The 20,927-nt window shown below is 43.8% G+C and overlaps 1 protein-coding gene across 4 annotated transcripts in view; it reads left to right on the plus strand.

Annotated features, from left to right (window-relative positions):
• CCDC169 (coiled-coil domain containing 169) overlaps window positions 1–19,031 on the plus strand; it is a 34,714-nt gene extending 15,683 nt beyond the window's left edge. For 2 of the 4 annotated variants that reach the window (XM_035116214.2, XM_035116215.2), the window contains exons 7-8: window positions 4,883–4,959; window positions 10,716–19,031. In XM_035116214.2, coding sequence (XP_034972105.1) covers window positions 4,883–4,959; window positions 10,716–10,818 — 180 coding nt within the window. In that variant the 3' untranslated portion in view covers window positions 10,819–19,031. Of the gene's footprint in view, window positions 1–4,882; window positions 4,960–7,294; window positions 7,893–10,715 lie in introns of those variants that run through there. The other 2 variants (XR_009557502.1, XM_060273779.1) reach the window with 2 other exon arrangements.
• The last annotated feature ends 1,896 nt before the right edge of the window (window positions 19,032–20,927 follow it).

Consider the following 20,927-nt stretch of genomic DNA (forward strand, 5'->3'; position numbering starts at 1 on the left):
AGCCCTGTTGGTGTGCCTTCCCTGGTTCAGGCTGCTAAATAGATTTAGCCTTTATCCATTTATTTAAATTATTGTATATAGACTGCTTTTTAAACAAAATCTTTCCAATTATATGTGAACATGCCTGTGAACACCCAGCTGAGTGACTGAAAAATATCCAGTGTCTCAGAATGGAGCATACTCCCTCTTTCTCTCACATATGGCACATATTACATATATACAGTGTTTCTCCTTTTTTAAGACGTAGTCATAATATTCACCGCCTGCCTTGCTTTGTTGCTTACGGTTGCTTGGGCAACCTGAGAGCCAGCACCATTTTGAAAACACCACGTGGCTCGGGGCTGCTGGGCTCTGACCTGGCAGGTCACCGCCTCCTCCTCCCGGAGGCGCCCAGCAGCGCCGTGCACAGCGCCCCAGGCCTCCGGGAGCCAGCAGCAGCAACGCGGCATGAGGAGGCAGGCGCCCAGAACCATACGGTACTTATGGTAATAATAATAAAATTAGACACCCCCCGAAAATAAGCCATAGGCTTATTTTCTTGAGTAAAATAAATAAAAGACAGTGTCTTAAATGTGAGAAACACAGTACATTCGTAGTGCGCACACACAAAAATGAAGCTTGTATTCTGCAATCCTAGATTCATATTGTGACTGCTATTGGAAGTGTCATCTTTCCTCAACCCATTTGAAGAGGATTTGGTAGCCCCATAACCCAATATTTGGTTCAGCATGCCACTGGCTTGCTGTAGATTGCTAGCTTGCTGTAGATTGATGTGCTGCATTTTGACTTTTAGGTGCAAAGTATCGCATTTCTTAGGCTCCTTTAGTAATCAAGAGTGACTTGGATTATATATAACAAATTCCAGCTCTCTTAGTAGCCTTGAATTACTGTACGCATTTTGGAGGTGCATCCAGAGTTCCTTGTTTTTCAGGAGCAATGGATAAATCATAATTTTTTGGAAGTTACTGTAGCTTGGGAAGTATCTTAGCAATATTCCCTGGCATGAAGTCAAGTCAGCAAGGCTGATGATGATGATGTATATATAGTTTGGAAAAGAATCTCCTTATATTGTTTGAAGAAAATTATTCCTTAAATAGTATTCAAAGTAGTAGCTTGGCATGATGCTTTGCCTCTACTACAAACAAACAACTCTCACTCAGTTCATTGTGTATCAGTGCAGAGAAAAGGGAAGGCTGCAATTAGCCATGTTTCCATGTATTTAAGCAGCAGGCTTAAATGGTTCACTCTCTATAATTATCTGTGTCTTCTGGAATGAGGTAGCATTGCTGAAGAACAACTTTGCCTTGTTTGGCTAGCTAATAATGATGCATTTCTGTTTTATAACACATACACCATTTAAGGAGAATGGAGAGGGAAAAAAGAAGGGAACAAATAGGAGAATCATAGAATCATAGAGTTGGAAGAGACCACAAGGGTCATCCAGTCCAACCCCCTGCCAAGCAGGAAACACCATCAAAGCATTCTTGACATATGCCTGTCAAGCCTCTGCTTAAAGACCTCCAAAGAAGGAGACTCCACCACACTCCTTGGTAGCAAATTCCACTGCCGAACAGCTCTTACTGTCAGGAAGTTCTTCCTAATGTTTAGGTGGAATCTTCTTTCTTGTAGTTTGAATCCATTGCTCCGTGTCCGCTTCTCTGGAGCAGCAGAAAACAATCTTTCTCCCTCCTCCATATGACATCCTTTCATATATTTGAACATGGCTATCATATCACCCCTTAACCTTCTCTTCTCCAGGCTAAACATACTCAGCTCCCTAAGCCGTTCCTCATAAGGCATCGTTTCCAGGCCTTTGACCATTTTGGTTGCCCTCCTCTGGACACGTTCCAGTTTGTCAGTATCCTTCTTGAACTGTGGTGCCCAGAACTGGACACAGTACTCCAGGTGAGGTCTGACCAGAGCAGAATATAGTGGTACTATTACTTCCCTTGATCTAGATGCTATACTCCTATTGATGCAGCCCAGAATTGCATTGGCTTTTTTAGCTGCTGCATCACACTGCTGACTCATGTCAAGTTTGTGGTCTACCAGGACTCCTAGATCCTTTTCACATGTACTGCTCTCAAGCCAGGTGTCACCCATCCTGTATTTGTGTCTTTCATTTTTTCTGCCCAAGTGTAGTACCTTACATTTCTCCTTGTTAAAATACATCTTGTTTGCTTTGGCCCAGTTGTCTAATCTGTTAAGGTCATTTTGAAGTGTGATCCTGTCCTCTGGGGTGTTAGCCACCGCTCCCAATTTGGCGTCGTCTGCAAACTTGCTCAGGATGCCCTCAAGCCCATCATCCAAGTCATTGATAAAGATGTTGAATAAGACTGGGCCCAAGACAGAACCCTGTGGCACCCCACTAGTCACTACTCTCCAGGATGAGGAGGAGCCATTTATGAGCACCCTTTGGGTTCGGTCAGTAAGCCAGTTACAAATCCACTGAATGGTAGCATTGTCTAGCCCGCATTTAACCAGCTTCTTTACAAGAATATCATGGGGCACCTTGTCAAAAGCCTTGCTGAAATCAAGATAGGCTACATCCACAGCGTTCCCTTCATCTACCAGGCTTGTAATTCTGTCAAAAAATGAGATCAGATTAGTCTGACATGACCTATTTTTCAGAAACCCATGCTGACTTTTAGTGATCACAGAGTTTCTTTCTAGGTGCTCACAGACTGTTTGCTTAATGATCTGCTCTAGAATCTTTCCTGGTATTGATGTCAGGCTGACTGGGCGGTAATTGTTTGGGTCCTCTCTTTTCCCCTTTTTGAAAATGGGGACAACATTTGCCCTCCTCCAGTCTGCTGGAACTTCGCCTGTTCTCCAGGAATTTTCAAAGATTATTGCCAGTGGTTCTGAAATCACCTCTGCCAGTTCTTTTAATACTTGTGGATGTAGTTCATCTGGCCCTGGAGACTTGAATACATCTAAACTAGCCAAGTATTCTTGTACTACCTCCTTACTTATTCTGGGCTGTGTTTCCCCTGCTGAATCATCTGCTCCATATTCTTCAGGTCAGGCATTGTTTTCTTTTTTGGAGAAGACTGAGGCAAAGAAGGCATTGAGGAGTTCTGCCCTTTCTCTGTCCCCTGTTTGCATTTCACCATCTTCTCCTCTAAGTGACCCCACTGTTTCCTTGTTCTTCCTTTTGCTACGGACATACCTATAAAAGCCCTTTTTGTTGCTTTTAACCTCTCTGGCGAGCCTGAGTTCATTGAGGTATGTGTTCACTCATGGGCACCTAGCTCCCTATTCAGCAAGACTTAAGTTAACCATCTTTGGAAACTATTTGTGCAATCCAGAAAAAGTCAGGCATCCCCTATGTCCTTTTGAAAGTCAGTAAGATTTCCCTTTGAATTTTTCCATATTTTAGGTGGAAGGAGGAATGTATACAGTTCTAGTAGTATTTGCTGTAGCCTCTGATATCCAAATAGATTCTTCCTCCTCCTCTTCTTCACAAAGCATTTGTAGATTTCATTGCTAAAGGGCAGTTTGGAAATTATACAATACGATTACTAAAAAAGCATGTAAACTAGAAAGCAGATGTTTTAAAACAACACAAGCATCCCCCCCCCTTTCCAACACCATGATGTCTAAAATCATGTTATGATTTTAAATAGTAGTCTTTATTTGGAATCACCAATAAAAGCTCACTTGTGCTCAAGTGCTCTTAAGATTCAGATGGTAATAGATTTGTCAATGAAACAATCCTATGCCATTGACCAGCAGTCCACTAGCAGGAACGGTCAGTTGTTATTGACATTATAAGCATATGCATAAGACTGAAGTTTCAAGCAGCTGATTTCATTCATTGGTTGATAAATAATAGTATATAACACTTTCTTAAGTTTTCTGCATGCACTGTCTCAGGGCTACTTCAGACATAATACCCAGCGTTGAGAATGGCCTTTCCAACTGAGGAGCCCTGGACTTGCATGCTCCCTCTTTACCTTATATATTCTATTTATCACATTGATGCTGAGCTGGACAAGCGTATTGGCAAGGCAGCTACGACAATGGCTCACCTCTCCAAAAGGGTATGGGAGTATGTTGTGCTAACGTCCAGTACCAACACCAACGTTGGGCATGGTTGCTTTATGGAAGTGAGTCATGGGCAACTGCAGCCACCAGGAGCAACGCCTCCACATTCACTGTGTCAGGAAGATTTTGAGTATCACATCATAGACAGAGTCTCAAACAAAGATGTGCTCTCCCAAGCCCATATTCCAGGTATGTTTGCACTCCTGTCTCAATGACGTCTACACTTGCTTGGTCATGTCCACAGAATTGAAGATGGCAGGATCCCATGGACTTGCTATATGGAGAGCTGGCTTCCAGCACCAGGTCTTTGGCAAACCAACTTTGTGTTACAAAGATGTCTGCAGAGCAGGAGAAAACAAGCTTACTCCACCTTCCATGTGACAGGCCTTTAGATATTTGAAGAGGACTATCCTATCTCCTCTTTTCCAGGCTAAATATACCCAACTCTCCCAACCGTTCTGCAAAAGGTCTCCAGACCACAGTCTGACATTCTAACCACTACACCATACTGACAATTCCCTCACTCCTGTCCTGGTTTGAAGCAAGCAGTAGTTGGCTGTGTTATCAGAACCGACAGAAAAGGCTTGTGCTTGTGCTTGCTGTGCAAACCAGGATTGAAATTATGGTTTCTAGGGAGATGTGGTTATGTCCTTAAGTACTCATTTTACAGTACCAAATAATGATGGTATTTTGTCTTAACCAGGTGTCATAAAAACTGAATATAGCATGCAACATGCATGCAACTTTGTGTTAACAGATCTCTGCCAAATATGTCTGTAACATTTCCAGCTTGCATATAGAAGCAGGAATTAACACGTATTTACTTCTGCAGCTTTCAGGATCACTGAAACCGTCAGAGAGGCAGAAAATGGATGCAGTAGAAATGAAGAGGGAAGACCAGCTTATGCGGTAAATAATATATATATATATTTAACCCAGCCTGTGGTTTTAAGGAACTTGGGACAGCCTATGTTGAGATTTACCATTTTATTAACACAACATTGTCCTGGTTTGCATCATGTGGTAAGCCAAATTATAGCTTACCAAAACCATGTGAACGTGCTGGCTCCTGGAGTCGAGCTTGCAGCCACTTTGCTCTTCCTCAGTCTTTTTTTATTTATTCATATGCTACACTGAACTAAGCCAAGGTTTAGTATGTCCTCTGAACCAGGGCTTGTGGTAAAGCTCTCTCTTTGTTAACCATGTGCTGAAGCCAGGTTGGTGATGGCTGGCTTATTCCAATGTAAAAAATGTACCACATCACTTAGGGCTTATCCACACTTCCTCTAGTTCCACTGCTTTTCCCTGGGGAAAACTGCTCTTTAGTGCTCAGTCGGAGCAAATGGTATTTTGGGTTTTCTCCGGACTGGCGTTTGCCCTGATTTAGCACTGAAGCGCAGTTTTTTCCTGGGAAAGGAGCAGAGCAAGGGGGAATCGACTTGGATGCATGTTTTCTAGGCATGGAACAAGCATAAGTGTGGATGAGCCCTTAATGTTTATGACAGGAGTGCTGAACTACAACTCCCATCACCCCTAGCAGGCATGACCAGGGATGATGGATGATGTTCAGCAATACCTGGAGGGTTGAGTGTTCCCCACTCCTTGTTTATGAAATGTAAGTAAAAACAAAAGCCAGAAGTCTTCTTGGGCTTGCTGGTCTGGTTGTACAACTCTTTGGATTCTAGCACATATTTTTATTTTAAATATTAAGGGAAACGGTCACATCCTACTTATCCCAACCTCTTCCTGTCCAGTTTCACCCGACTGAAAAATCTGAGCAACAATTTCTACTTGATCTTTAATATTTTATAGATGGTACAGTTCTCGTTTATATAATAACAGTGATAATTTTAACATGGCATTATGCCATAGCCTAATTACTTCAGGTAGATTTGTAAAAGTCAAACTCAGTCTTTTAATTATACAGGTGCCGCAAAAAGCTTTCCATGTTATTAAATGTTCATAATGAACAGAGAGAGCCAAGCCATTTTGAGGGGACTGAGGATATAAAACTGTTCTGCTGTGTGGGGCTTGTATGCCAAGTCTGAATTTAGAACAAATAATTGTTGCAGTAACAATTGACTATAGAACCTAGAATAAAGTATCCCATTATGAAAACCAGATCCTGCTATCTCATTTTTATAATCTTTGTAGTTTGGCAGTCCTCAGATTAAGGGCTTATTAAATGCTTTGTCTTTTTAATTAAATATATCAGTTTAATAAAACAATAATATGAAGGGATTAGTGCAGGTGACATCTTCTGATTATTCAGTGAAAATCAATATTTCATGCCTTAATAACTTAGATCAGTGGTGGCCAACATGGTGCCTTTCAGATGTTGTAGACTACTGCTTCCAGCATCCCTGGCCATTGGCCATGCACGCTGGGGTTGACATCAGCCAGGCACTACATGGTCACCCCCAGGCTATGATGAACAATTCATTGTCTGGAAAACCATCTTGAATATGGTCTCTGATCCTAGCAGTACAAGCAGCAGTGGTGTGTGAGCAGGGTGGAGCAGCCATTGTGCACTCCCCACAACTGTGGTGCCACTCACCAAGACAGGGATGGTGTGGGGCAAGACAGGCAAAGTCAAGAGAGCTTTGGCTTGGTGGCGGCAGCTTCACCGGTGCTGTTGCCACTCCCCTCCTATATGTAGCACTGCTGAGTACAACTAACAATAATCTCAATGCTGGACACCTTCATACAAGGAAATGCTCTGAGTTATATCTGTTGCCAGTGTCCCAAGAGTTACCTAGTGCTGTCTCTTAGTGCAGACCCAGGTCTGAGCTTCCAAAACTGCCGCCTGCCATGAACCAGCACTGGCAGGATTGGCACCAACAGCAGCAGATAGGTTCTATGCTTATGATAATATTTTATTTTCTTGTTAATTATGTTGTTGTAAAGGTACGTTTTATATTTGACTGCATTTAGTAACATTTTCTTTTGAAATGTTGAAGGCAATTTTGTTTTAGTTAACTTTGCTGTGTTAAATGTTCTGTAGTTTGCCTCCTTTGTAATGTTTTATTTTGAAATCGTTAAAATAATATTTTAGTTTTCTGGTAATTATGTTGCTCTGAATGTATACTTTATATTTGGCTTTCTTCAATAGTGTTTTATTCTGGATGGTTTTGTTTGATGTTTTAATATAATGTAAACAGACTTTTTCTAGAGAAATATAAAGCAATGTAGAAATGAAATTAATAATACTTAATACAGATTTGGGGCTTTTTTCTTGAAACAGGAAATCAGCAGTCCAAACCACATATTCCTTGTGAAATTTTTCTTGGTTCTAGAGCAGGCTTGTACAACTCCCAAGAGAATGTGATCTACTCCCATACTCCGACTTAAAAAACTACTGGCAGCAATCTACCCTTTGAATTGACCAGCTTTTTGGGGTGAGGAAGACCCAAAGATGTTGCTATCTACCACGAAACGGTAGATCACTATCGGCCAGTTGGACATGCCTGTTCTAGAGGAAGTGGCCATAGGCCCACTGTTCAAAAAACACAAGTCAAAAGTTCATTTAGGCTAGCTGGACTCATTGCATGGTTCTTTAGATTCTGACCCCCTTACAAGTCTATTAATCATTCACGTTTATCAATGCTTTTTTTTTTAGTTCTGCAATAATTAAATAACTGGGTAACAATCTCACATAAAGCATGTTTAATTTCTCTTTCTGTGTGAATTTAATGACAGCTGCCATAATTCTATTAGTTTTCCAGTCTTTTGCTTTCATGGACAAATTCACATAATTAGATCCGTGTGGAATCTCTTTTTTGACAACATATGGTGGTGGGGCACCAGGCATGTGTGGTGGTATAGTACATGTGAATATATATATATATATATATATATATATATATATATATATATATATATATCTCTGCACCCCAGGGACTGACCTGAAAACTACCTCAGGATGTGGAAGACAGTTATTTGAAGTGTTTTAAGAAGTGATAGCGCTCTTCAGGCAAACTTCTATATCTGCTGTTAGAACAGTAAGGGGTATTTTAAGTGATAAGGAAAGTTCCATACTCAACATATAGACCTTGATGATGCTTATGAGCACCATGCACAGGCCAATCAGAGTCAGCTTCCTGACTGTAGGAGGAAGATTTCCTGAATGATTCACTTTTAAAGAGGAGCTTATACAATCTGTCTCCCACACAGTTCATTCGGAATAAATGCCACCTCTTGCTTTTCTATTTGCGATCACTAACACAGATTAGAATCCCAATAATGAAAAGGGTATGGGGGGAGGAATCCATCTTTACATTGTTCTTTAACTACCCTGACACCAAACTGTTGTCTCCAATCTACTAAAACCACATTTTTCTGTTGTGTCAGTGTCAGCCAAAAGTGAGTCAGCTTTAGGAGAAGAGTTTAAAATTCCCATGTAAACTGGCTTTTAGTTTAATCTGATTTGCGTGGACATGCGGAGTCCCCCAAACCCCCAGGCGACCCGCTGAACAGAATAAAGACACATAACAACGTGCTATGGGATTCAAATTGGCCACAACTTTATTAAGATTCAGATGTAGGGAGACCTTGGCTCAGGCATTGGGCGTTATCCTTCCCGGTCCCCAGCCGGGGTTCTGGGAGGCGTCAGGGTTATCCACATGTATGGGGATCGCCGCCGCTGGAAGGGGGAAGTGATGACGCCTATTGGCATGGTCAAGGCTTCCCCCAATACCCCACTCCTGTTACCGCAAAGGGGGTGAGGTCTCCGCCTCACGCCCCTCCCTCTAGGAAAATTGCCAAAGAATTCCGCCCAAGGCCTGACAGCGCCAAAGTTGTGACGTATTGCTACGGGAAAGGCGAAAACTGCCAATGCAGGACAATTCCTTTCCGATCCTTCAACAGCGGCCTTGACGTAGCAGCGCCTGTGCACCTGTAGAGAAAAAGTTAACCTGCAAAAGAACATGAATGAGGGTGTGGAGGGTGGGAGAAGCTCTGGAACCAACTAGTGCTTGGAGGTAAGATTCCAATTCTATTGTGTAAGCCGGACAGTCCCTCCCCTTACCTGGCCATCCCCTGACAACACCTCCCCAGGCAGGATTGGACGCTGGGCTTGAGTAGGCGGAGACCCCTGGCATCCTACCTGGGAAGGCGATGCCAGCCCCGAACTACCAGGGAGTTGCCTCTGGGATCAGGGCTGTGCACGCCCATGCAAAAGTCGCCCCCCATTGATGTGTGGAGCGGTCAATATCAACTAAAACAGGAATCAAACTGTGTTAGTTCATCGATTTAAAAAGCATACTATATGATGGAAAATCCACAAGTGATTTTCACTTATTACACTGAAAACTATTAGTCAAAATGTCAAGGGCGTAGCTCTCGCGGCCATTTTTTATCATGATAACCTAGGAGTTACCACTGCAGTCTGCCTGTATTTCCTGTGGCACCCACGAAAGGTCTCAGTTAAATATCTGCTCAAAAGTCTACAGTGCATGAGAGACTTTGCTCTTCCTGCTTCATTTTTGTTTGTACTGGCTCAGTCTCTTTCTTACAGCAGCCATTTTGTGTTATGCCACACTCCCACAGCAACCAGTTTGTGACTGGTGCCCACTGACCCTGAAAAGTTGAGGACCCCTGAGATAACATCTATTCATTGCCTTTCTACCAACTTTAGAGAAAGACCGACCAGTGAGAGTGTTTCTTTCTCTTGCTCCTTCTGTCTTCCTCCAAAGTATGGCATGGAGGTAAGAATGAGACCCCCACTACTGCCTGAATTAATTTTATTATTACACTTGTGTCTTTCCCCAAGGAGCTTAGAGTAGCATACATGACCCCTCATCTTACCTCATGGTTTTTTGTGTGAAGAAAAGCTAGGCTGAGAAGACTGCAACTTCTCTGTTGTATGACAGAGGGGATGGTGTGGGGTCAGTCTTTTGCTTTTGGAATGGCGACCCTTCCGAAGTTCTCTGAAATGTATGGAGAACTCTGGGTATATTGTGCTGTGCAGAACAACAGAATTAAATGTAAGGTCATAATCATTTCTCTTTCTCCCTACAAATCTGACCCAGATTCTGTCAGGTGGGTGCCTTTCTCTGCAATGTAATCTGTGAACACCCAACTTCAGAGCAGTGCTTTTCAATGGAAAGTAATGCAGAATGCTGATGGGTCCATCTTTATGTTTATGAAGGCTGCATATTCCCTGGGAAGATAATAGAATATGTCTAGCCAGCTTCCTTAATTGTATATGTAAGGGCACAGAACTGAACACTGATTCTAGGGAGTAGATAGTTCCTGCAGAGAACTCTTAATTGGACACACAGAAAACAATTTCCGTCTCTTACAAAGAAATTATTGATACCAGTTATTCCCGGCTTGAATCATTTCTGGGTTTTGTTCAAATGTTCAGCATCCTATTGATTATCATATAAATTGTATTATTCCAAAACCATGGACTGGGAATAATTATTGTTAAAGTGTTCTTATTAGTCTCTAAAAGCATCCGATCTGGTTTATTTATTAACCCTATTTTTTAAGCTTGGCAGCCTACTTACTCTTCAAAATCTAGGCAACATTGTTTTTTTATAATAGCAGGGACAGCAGTGTCTAATAGTAGTAAGGATTGCTAAACAATTTCAGTTTCTGCAGCAACATGAGCAAGTTTCATTGTGCTTTCTGAATTCTGTTTGTCCTTCTTTATGTTTCAGAGGAAAGTGCAATATTCCAAGAAATCAACGAATATTGGACCCAAAGAAAGGACCAATTAAAAAGACTGCAGGAGTCAAGCATCTTCCAAAACTGAAGCTCTGAATTCTTATTCCTGGGTCTTTTAGTCACTTGTTCTTCCTTTCCCCCAGTAGGAACTGTAGTGAAGTACTAAGTATTATTTTGATACAGATTATATTAAAAGTAACCCTCCTCTTCCTAATCACGTTTAGGAGCAAGCAAGCCTGATTGACTCTAGTCAATTTGCATATAAGGAAATGTCTGCATCACCTGTTTGGTGCATGACATATTAATCAATGTAATGAAAAACCTGGTGAAGTCTGCAGCTTGTGGGATCTCTTCCTCATTGTCCTTCACTTCCAGGGGTGGTTCCAGATATGTGTAATTTAGCAGCAGTTAATTTTTGCTCTTGCACTTCAAGGTGAAGAAGCAATGTATTATGTCAGGTGGGGGAGCATGGTTTCCACAAAATGACCTCAGTGGCCAAATGGGGAGGCTTGGCAGGCCAGAAGGTCCCACCCCTGCTCTAGTACAAGTCTATGATTCTATAGCATGTGCAGTGAAGGGGCAAAGCACAGAACAGGTTGACTGCAGGCAGAAGTTTAAAGGCCTCAGTTTACCTCCAGCCCTCACAGGAGCATGCTGCTCCCAACAAATTCTCCTTGGTACTGCAACAACCAACCTTTCTTTCTCACATGGGATCCTCCTTGGAACCAGAACAGACAAAGCTTTAATCATGATTTGCTCACAACAACATGCACCTAAAATATAGCCTATGATTAAAATACTGATAACTTTTCCACATTTTTGAACAAGCATTACAGAATGGCCTCTAGCATTGTTTTCTGCCACTGCTCAGGTGTAACGGATGACTGCAGTGAAGGTAATCTTTCTTCTGAATAGCATCCTGCTGAGGTTTCCCCAGCTGGTTCAGAGACTAATAAGAATGGTGACTCATCTGTTCTGTGCAGTGACAATTTTGCTCTATTCCTTCCTCAGCCTCGTCAGACCCATTGGTTCATCTAGCTCGGCATTTTTTATTCTAGCAGTGGCTCTCGCCAGAATTTCAGGCAAGGCTGTTTTCCAGCCTTAACTCAAGATACCAGGAATTGAACCTGAAACTTTCTGCATGCAGAGCATGTGTTCTATCCACTGAGTTACAGCTGATAGATGGTGTGAAGATAAATTCAGGTGATTTAGATCCTTGTCCATTGTGGCTGTGAAGCCCAACCAAGAGGAACTTGTTGAGCCACAGGCTAAATTAAAGTGCCTCGTTGGAAAAAGATATGTCCTGTCTGTTTAAAAAGAAATGAACTCAAAAAATGAAAAGAAAGGCATTTTTGAACGAGGAACTAGCCTGTTGTAGGCAGTAGTGCAACTTTCCTTTTTTGAGAAAGTTGGTGGATTGGGTAGTAAAGCAACCCCAGAGGTTCTTGGAGGAAGCATGTTTACACTTTTAAATTTGCTTTTGGGGACATGTTTTAGAAAGAAATGTAGCCATGATGAATAATCTGATTCTAGGGATGGATAGAGTACAGGCTTCCCTGCTTATCTTGTTGGATAACTTAATGACTTTTGATACTGTGGAACACATCTTTTCCCTGAACTATTTAGAACATCAGCTAAGGCTTACTTTCTTGTAGTTCTATTTCCTTTTCTCACTTGAAGAGTAGCCCCCGGGGAACTGAGGCCTTCCTTATTAGTATTGGGGTTTGATGTTCTGCAAAGCTCAGTGTTTTCACTGATGATGCTTAATAAATGTATGAAACGGCTGAGAGATAACTTTGATGTCTGCAGTATTGTCCAGAGTTTCAGCCCTGCACAGCACTTTCCTAGGAGGTGCAAGGACCTTGAAGACCCAGAACGTACAGCAGCCTTTTTTTTTCAGCCCAATACACAGCTGATGAGCACTGCAACAGCTGCTGTGGATCCGCAAGCAGGCCAGAGTGCAATGGGCCCCATTGCCAAGATGATGGCACCAGTACATGGCAAACCAGCCATCTCAAGAATACATTCCCCAACATCCTTAGCCAGCATGGCCAAGGGATGATGGCGGTTTTAGTCCAGCAACAACTGGAGCCCCTACACTGGGGAAGGCTGTGTTAAACCATGGCCCCCATCTCCTTGAATAATCATGTTCAGTGATGTTATGGATGGAATTCCAAGTTCACTACTTACTAAAGTTGCAGCAGTTCTGCTCTCAATAACACACTTGAAGTACTGCAGGAAAATAGTATGTTGTGCCCTACAGATGGATGTAGCAGAATACCCCCACCAAAAATGCACTGCTCCCTGGTGCAGTGCTCGGGGCTGCACGACAAAGGCTGAGGGTGGTATGCCTGCTTGGCGGAGGTGGCGGGGGGCAGCCAGGCTATTGGGGCAGTGCGGCAGAGACGGATGGTGGCAGCGCAATGTGGCAGTTCAACAAGTTCCAGCACCTCTTTTTCTACAAAAAAGCCCTGGCAGTACCTATTTATCTACAGTGGTGCCTCGACTTACGAATTTAATCTGTGCCGAAGGCACCTTCGTAGGTCGAAAAATTCGTAAGTCGAAAAGCGTCATTGGAAACACGATTTCCCATAGGAATGCATTGGAAACGGAAAAATTCATAAGTTGAAGCAACCCCATCTAAAAATTCGTAAGTCGAAAAAACCCTATCTAAAACCGCCGCGGTTTCCATTCGGTTGTCGAGAAATCCGTAAACGTGTGGCCATTTGCCACATTCGTAAGTCGAAAAATTCGGTTGTCGAGTCATTTGTAAGTCGAGGTACCACTGTACTCGCATTGGTATGCTTTCGGACTGCTAGGTTGGCAGAAGCTGGGACAGAGCAATGAGAGCTCACCCTGTTGCGCGGATTCTAACCGCCAACAAGAGGCTCAGTGGTTTAGACCACAGCACCACCCGCATCCCTGCTACTTTGAACACAGGTATGGCTGTCCATTGTGCATGTCAACAAGTCCTAGCAAGAGGCTCACAAATCACCTTTGCAAGGCAGAGCTATGAAGGATTGGTTTTTGCTTGTGTCTTCTCAGGCATGTATTTTTCTATACCAACACTAATATTATTTAATGTTAAACTTTAGCAGCCTCTGAAAGATTGAAGACCAGACATTTAAACCTCCTCCAAGGTTAACCTTAAAAGGGACACAAGTGCAAACCTAATAGATGGGCTGTCTTCAAGCATTTTAAGAGCTTTGATGGAGGAGTATTTATTACTGTGTTGTAATTGTTTGTCTTGTTAGGGGCAACGTTAACAGGGTTGGCTCTTATTACAGATAGCATTAAAGTGAGGCTGCAATTAAACTCCTACTGGCAGAGCATGATGTCACTGCTTCTGTGCAGGAAAACAAGTGATAACAGCATAAACTGTATGGGAAATGTTGGCCCCTGCCATTTTACACCTGGGTTCAAAGCAACTTGTACTTTTTTTGTACACGGTCAAATGTCTTTGTAGTGCCGTAGTATCCAGTAGCAGGAGTTCACAGCTGTTCTTCTGTCCTCCTCTTCACAAAGCCTTCTCCTGACTTTACACTAGCACTATAAACATCTTTAAACATTTTAAACATCTTAAAGATGTGGGGCAGATTTAACTACCCCATTCCAGTAGCAGAAGCCAGCTCAAAAACTCCTGCTTAGCATAATGGGGCTCTCCCCCCCCCCTGGCATGTGCCTCCCCCACATCTGCCCCTGAAGGACAGGAGATCCCAAAAACACTGCAGGGGGGAAAGAGGGGAGATGGTTCCATCAGAGAAGCAGAAATGCTGGGGCTGATGGAACAATCTCATTGGCACGAAATACTTATTATCGCAGATGGTTTCATGGACCAGACTCCACTTCATCAGATGTTAACTCCTGAGAAAAGACACATAAGATTGCACTGTAAATCAAGGTGCAGAGCAGACAACAGCACTCTAGATCTAGAAAGAAAAATGGATTTATATATTGACTGCTTGGTGTCAGGCAGGTTATTTAGACTATTTACGAGTGACCCTTAAGCTTCCAGTTAAAAGAAAAGAAAAACCACAATAAAATTCAACGGTCAAATAATGTAAAATACAGAATCCCCATTCCGTAAACTTGCCAAACCATAAAGCAATGTAGTAGTAGTAGTAATAATAATAATAATACTTATACCCTACCCATCTGGCTGGGTCTCCCCAGTCACTCCGGGCAGCTTCCAACAGAATATTAAAAACACACAAAAAACATCAGACACTAACAACTTCCCTAAACAGCCTTCAGATGTTTTCTAAAAGTCAGGAAGTTGTTTATTCCCATGACATCTGACGGGAGGGCATTCCACAGGGCGGGCACCATTGCTTAGAAGGCCCTCTGCCTGGTTCCCTGTAACCTCACTTCTCACAGCGAGGAAACTGCCAGAAGGCCCTTGGAGCTGGACCTCAGTGTCCAGGCTGACGATGGGGGTGGAGACGCTCCTTCAGGTATACCGGGCCGAGGCTCTTTAGGGCTTTAAAGGTCGGCACCAACACTTTGAATTGTGCTCGGAAACGTAGTGAGAGCCAATGTAGGTCATTCAGGACTGGTGTTATATGGTCTTGGTGACCACTCCCAGTCACCAGTCTAGCTGCCGCATTCTGTGATGTATTTTCCAGGTCACCTTCAAAGGGTAGCCCCATGTAGAGTGCATTGCAGTAGTCCAAGCGGGAGATAACTCGAGAATGCACCACTCTGGTGAGACAGTCTGTGGGCAGGTAGGGTCTCATGAGGCCTGTGTTCCAGATGGAGCTGGTAGACAGTTGCCCTGGACATAGAATTGACCTGCACCTCCATGGACAGCACAGAGATGGGCCCCCCAAAATCTCCAGTTTTCATGAGTGGAGGTGTGGGAACAGAAAACACAACAGCCCAGAAGAGAAATATGGGGTCAAATGATGCTGCAGCCACAAAGGGAGGGGGAGTTATGTGTTTTGCAAGTCAGGAGAGACAGAGTGTGCATGTGGGTTTGGGTGAGGATCCTGGGGGAAAGTGATAGAGATGAACTTAAGGGTGGATGGAGAGAGAGAATGTGTCTGCTTGGGATGTTATCTGCTGAGATAGCTCAGTTGGTAGAGCATGAGACTCTTAATCTCAAAGTTGTGGGTTCGAACCCACCTTGGGCAAAAGATTCCTGAATTGCAGGGGTTGGACTAGATGACCCTTGGGATACTTTTCAACTCTACAATTCTATGGCTCTCTGTGTTTCAGGCAGAGAGTCTTTCCTAGTCCTACCTTGATAGGCTGGTGGTTGAACTTGGGAAGTTCTGTGGGCAAAACAGATGCTTTTCCAGTAAGCTACAGCTTTCCCCCCACAAATCACATTCTATGTGATTCATCTCCCTCCCCAATTTTTAAAATTGCTTTTTCACAAGCAATAAGCATAATTTAAACTACCATAAAGACCAACAATATCAGATAGTCTGTCAGTTCTTGGAAAAACGATGCCATTCCTAATCATTCAGGAGTACATTTGTTATCTAGATGTGGCAGTTCCACATGACATTCTTGGGGGGAAAGTGCTGCAGAAAACAATTCCCAAATATAGCCATTAAAGTGAACTTTTAGATGCAGGAATTTCATTACTCAACCAAAACCATGTGGCTGTGCACTCCAGAGTCCTTCCTTCATAATTGGCCTAAGCCTGTACCCCAGAGTAAGATGGCACTATTTCAAACATGCATCCCCGCCAAAGATTTATCTGTAAAATGTCAAGTTGACAGGCACATGTAACATACAAGGAGATGCTGATTGAGGAGCTGCAATTGGCTGGATTTGCCTGTTGCCCGTATGCTCAGTGGCAAACCCACATTTCTCTCTGCATGATCTTGGCTTAAATTGGCACTTGAAAAGTAAAAGGCTACAGTCAGAAGCTGCCTTTTGAGGAAAGTGCATCTAATATATATATATATCTCATTTTGTGTTTTGTTATAGTGCTCTTACGAGTTTTCAAAATACTGCAATAAAGTATGAGGCATGTGGTTTCTTTTCCAGCAGCTGTCTGGTGCTAAACCTCTTGCAGCTGTGCAACTGTTTTTCGTGTTTTTAATTGCCTAGCAGAAATATATATGTGGTGTCCCAGCTAAGTAGCCTGACTCTCCCTGCTGAGGAAGTACAGGCAACAAAGGTTAAAAACAAAAGGAATTTGCCATGGACAAATTTCATGGGGGGTGCTAATCATGGAAATCCTGAAATCAAAATAGACAAGACACTTTTTTATTTTTTGCACTTGTTAGAAAATCATAAGATATATTTGGAAAAAGATGAAAATGGTCAAACAAGCTTGTTCCTGATGACGGCAAAAATTATATGCACAATTATAAGGGAGTGTAGACATAGAATCATAGAATTGTTTTGTTGGAAGGGACCACGTGGGTCATCTAGCTCAACCCCCTGTAATGCAGAAATCTTTTTACCAACATGGGGCTCAAACCCACCAACCTCTGCTTAAAAACCTCCAATGGGTGGCCAGCCATGTTTATACTTTGAGTTGTTTTTAAAACAGACAGGGCTAATCGTCATATCAATGAGAAGCAGTGCTGCTGCGGATGCTGCAACCAAGGCTTTGTAGGAACTATTTCAGAAAACAGCTGCTGCTGCCACCATTGTAGCAAATGGGGTTCCCAATCTGGCCACATTCCTGGAGAAGCTACTTGTCCGCTGCCTTTTTCTTCTAAGCCTTCGCCTGCTGCCATTGTGCAAGTACAAGGAGCTCTGCAGCTAATTAAGTATTAAATCATTTTCTTTATATTGGCATCTCTGATGAAAGGCATCTATTCATGCTTTGTTTTAATTAGCATTTGTTTGTATCTCCATGGGAAGGAAGAGCTGGCTAGAGTAGCCTTTCTTTCCCAAGGTCAAGATAAGGTGTCAAGTTTCCATGAAAATTAAAGTGGTGACACTAGGGCTGGGGGTGGGGAGAAAGAGAGAGTTGCCTCCCTGGCTCATACATTCAGACAGGAACAAAACTGGTGGAGTAGTTTGTCCCCTCTTACCACACATATTGGCCCAGTTTATACTGGAGGCCTCCCCCCCTCCCAAGCCACACACAGTGAGTTGGGAAGAGAATTGCATAGACCGGGTGTTTGTACAATCAGGAACTCTGTTTGAAGGTGTCAGACATTTGAAGGGCTGTTTCAAACTCTGGTTTGAAAGATAAATAACCATAAGAAGTGAAAGCCTTGAAGCAAATTCGTGTCCTCTTTTTTGGTTCTGTGTAACTGTACCTACTTGTAAACTTAACCCGTGTGTAGGAATGGATGGATAAATCTGTTTAGTGTGGCATATTGATTGTCCAGTTGGATTTGTATGGAAGTGACAATTCTATTGTATCCTAGGGTTATCGGATCATTTTTACTATTATATTTGACCTGTAATTTATTGTCCTGGCTTTATGTTTGTATTGGTGTAGACTGCCTTAATACTTTATCAGTGAAGGGTGGTATATCAGACAGACAGACAGACATAATAATAATAATAATTTATTATTTATACCCCGCCCATCTGGCCGGGTTCCCCCAGCCACTCTGGGCGGCTTCCAACAAAACAGAAATTCTAAAATACAGAAATCCATCAAACATTAAAATACAGAAATCCATCACACATTAAAAGCTTCCCTAAACAGGGCTGCCTTGAGATGCCTTCTAAAGGTCTGGTAATTGTTGTTCTCTTTGACCTCTAGTGGGAGGGCATTCCACAGGGTGGGTGCCACTACCGAGAAGGCCCTCTGCCTGGTTCCCTGTAACTTGGATTCTCGTAGTGAGGGAACCGCCAGAAGGCCCTCGGAGCTGGACCTCAGTGTCCGGGCAGAACGATGGGGGTGGAGACGCTCCTTCAGGTATACCGGACCGAGGCCGTTTAGGGCTTTAAAGGTCAACACCAACACTTTGAATTGTGCTCGGAAACGTACTGGGAGCCAATGTAGGTCTTTCAGGACCGGTGTTATGTGGTCTTGGCGGCCGCTCCCAGTCACCAGTCTAGCTGCTGCATTCTGGATTAGTTGTAGTTTCCGGGTCACCTTCAAAGGTAGCCCCACGTAGAGCGCATTGCAGTAGTTCAAGCGAGAGAGAACTAGAGCATGTACCACTCTGGAGAGACAGTCAGTGGGCAGGTAGGGACTCAGCCTGCGTACCAGATGGAGCTGATAAACAGCTGCCTTGGACACAGAGTTGACCTGTGCCTCCATGGACAGCTGTGAGTCTAAAATGACTCCCAGGCTGCGCACCTGGTCTTTCAGGGGCACAGTTACCCCATTCAGGACCAGGGAGTCCTCCACACCCACCCGCCTCCTGTCCCCCACAAACAGTACTTCTGTCTTGTCAGGATTCAATCTCAATCTGTTAGCCGCCATCCATCCTCCAACCGCCTTCAAGCACTCACACAGGACCTTCACCGCCTTCACTGGTTCTGATTTAAAAGAGAGGTAGAGCTGGGTATCATCAGCATACTGATGGACACCCAGCCCAAACCCCCTGATGATCTCTCCCAGCGGCTGCATATAGATGTTAAAAAGCATGGGGGAGAGGACAGAACCCTGAGGCACCCCACAAGTGAGAGCCCAGGGGTCTGAACACTCATCCCTCACCACCACTTTCTGAACACGGCCCAGGAGGAAGGAGCGGAACCACTGCATGACAGTGCCCCCAGCTCCCAAGCCCTCTAGACGGTCCAGAAGGATGTTATGGTCGATGGTGTTAAAAGCCGCTGAGAGATCCAGCAGAACAAGGAAACAGCTCTTACCTTTGTCCCTAGCCCGCCGGAGATCATCGACCAGTGCGACCAAGGCAGTTTCAGTCCCATGATGAGGCCTGAATCCTGACTGGAAGGGATCCAAATGGTCCGCTTCTTCCAGGCGTGCCTGGAGTTGTTCAGCAACCACTCGCTCAATCACCTTGCCCAAGAATGGAAGATTTGAGACTGGGCGATAGTTGGCCATATTGGCCGGATCTAAAGATGGTTTTTTAAGAAGCGGTTTAATAACCGCCTCTTTCAGCGGGTCTGGGAAGGCTCCCTCATGGAGAGAAGCATTTACCAACCCGCGAAGCCCATCGCCCAGCCCTTCCCGGCTAGACAAACAGACAGACAGACAGACAGAAATACTTTTGGTGAATGAAATCCAGAGTGCTTGGGCTTAGGATAGGGCCTTCTCTGTGGTGGTGCCCTGGAAGAGAAATATTCCTTTCCCTGAGGCATGGCTGCTGCCAACACTGAAAATCTTCCTCCAGGCCTTTTGGAACCGAACTTGGCCTGACGGAGCAGGAGGAGTGAACTATCCAGTCAACTGTGGCTTGTTCTATTTTAAATCAGTTGCCTGGCCTGTACTCCCTTAGCTATGTGGGTCAAGCACTTCACTCTTTCCTACCTCCAGCATCTGCCCAATGATTGGGTTGTCCCTGAGCTTAGTGATCCCCAGGCTAGTGAAGACACTCAGGCCAACTTTTTACCTTTTTTATTTTATAAACTTAGCAGGGGCCTGACTCTGATAGGACTCCCAGCTGACCCTTTATGCCTGAGAAAGGTGGGATCCTACCAGAAGACGAGCTGTATTCAATGTAGCACTGAGCACATATTTTTGTTGCACTGTGACACAATCGCCCCCGTCTCTTTCCCTTGCATTCACCCTAAATCTGTTCTGGGTTTTCCCCAACCCTCCAGAGTAGTTTTGGGGATGGTGGGGTATATGTGCATGGGTGGCGGGGAGGAGAAGGCAGGAAATCCCCTTGCACTAGTTCTAATTTTTGCATTAGCACAAAAATGCAGCTGTAAATTGCCCAGTAACTCCAGGTAACCTGCCACCCACCCTTTTTACCTGTGGAAAAGGCTGCCCATTCCATGTGTGCCACAAGAAACATGGGCTCTGTAAGTGGCCGCTTTCAAGTGAGCCCCGCTGAACATAGTCTTTCAAGCAAACATGGACAGGACTGCACTGTAAAGCTATAGTTTAAAAAATGATCTGATGAATCCACAGTGCGCCACTTCCTGAGCTTATTTTTAACTCTTATTTCCTTTTTGCAGGCAGGGGTGTATTTCTGTGTTTGGGGGGGGGGTTGTCCACAGAACAGATAATACGCAATTTTAAATAGCTTTATGCAATCGCAGGGCCCTCTCCTGATCCCTGTCTCTTAATGTGGGTGCAGCAATCCGCCCACTTAAAGCAGCTTTTAGCTCCAGAGCCTTCTGCCACAGCCTTCTTGATGAGA

The sequence above is a fragment of the Zootoca vivipara genome, chromosome 4 (genome assembly GCF_963506605.1).
Source record: "Zootoca vivipara chromosome 4, rZooViv1.1, whole genome shotgun sequence".
Classification (NCBI taxonomy): Eukaryota; Metazoa; Chordata; class Lepidosauria; order Squamata; family Lacertidae; genus Zootoca; species Zootoca vivipara.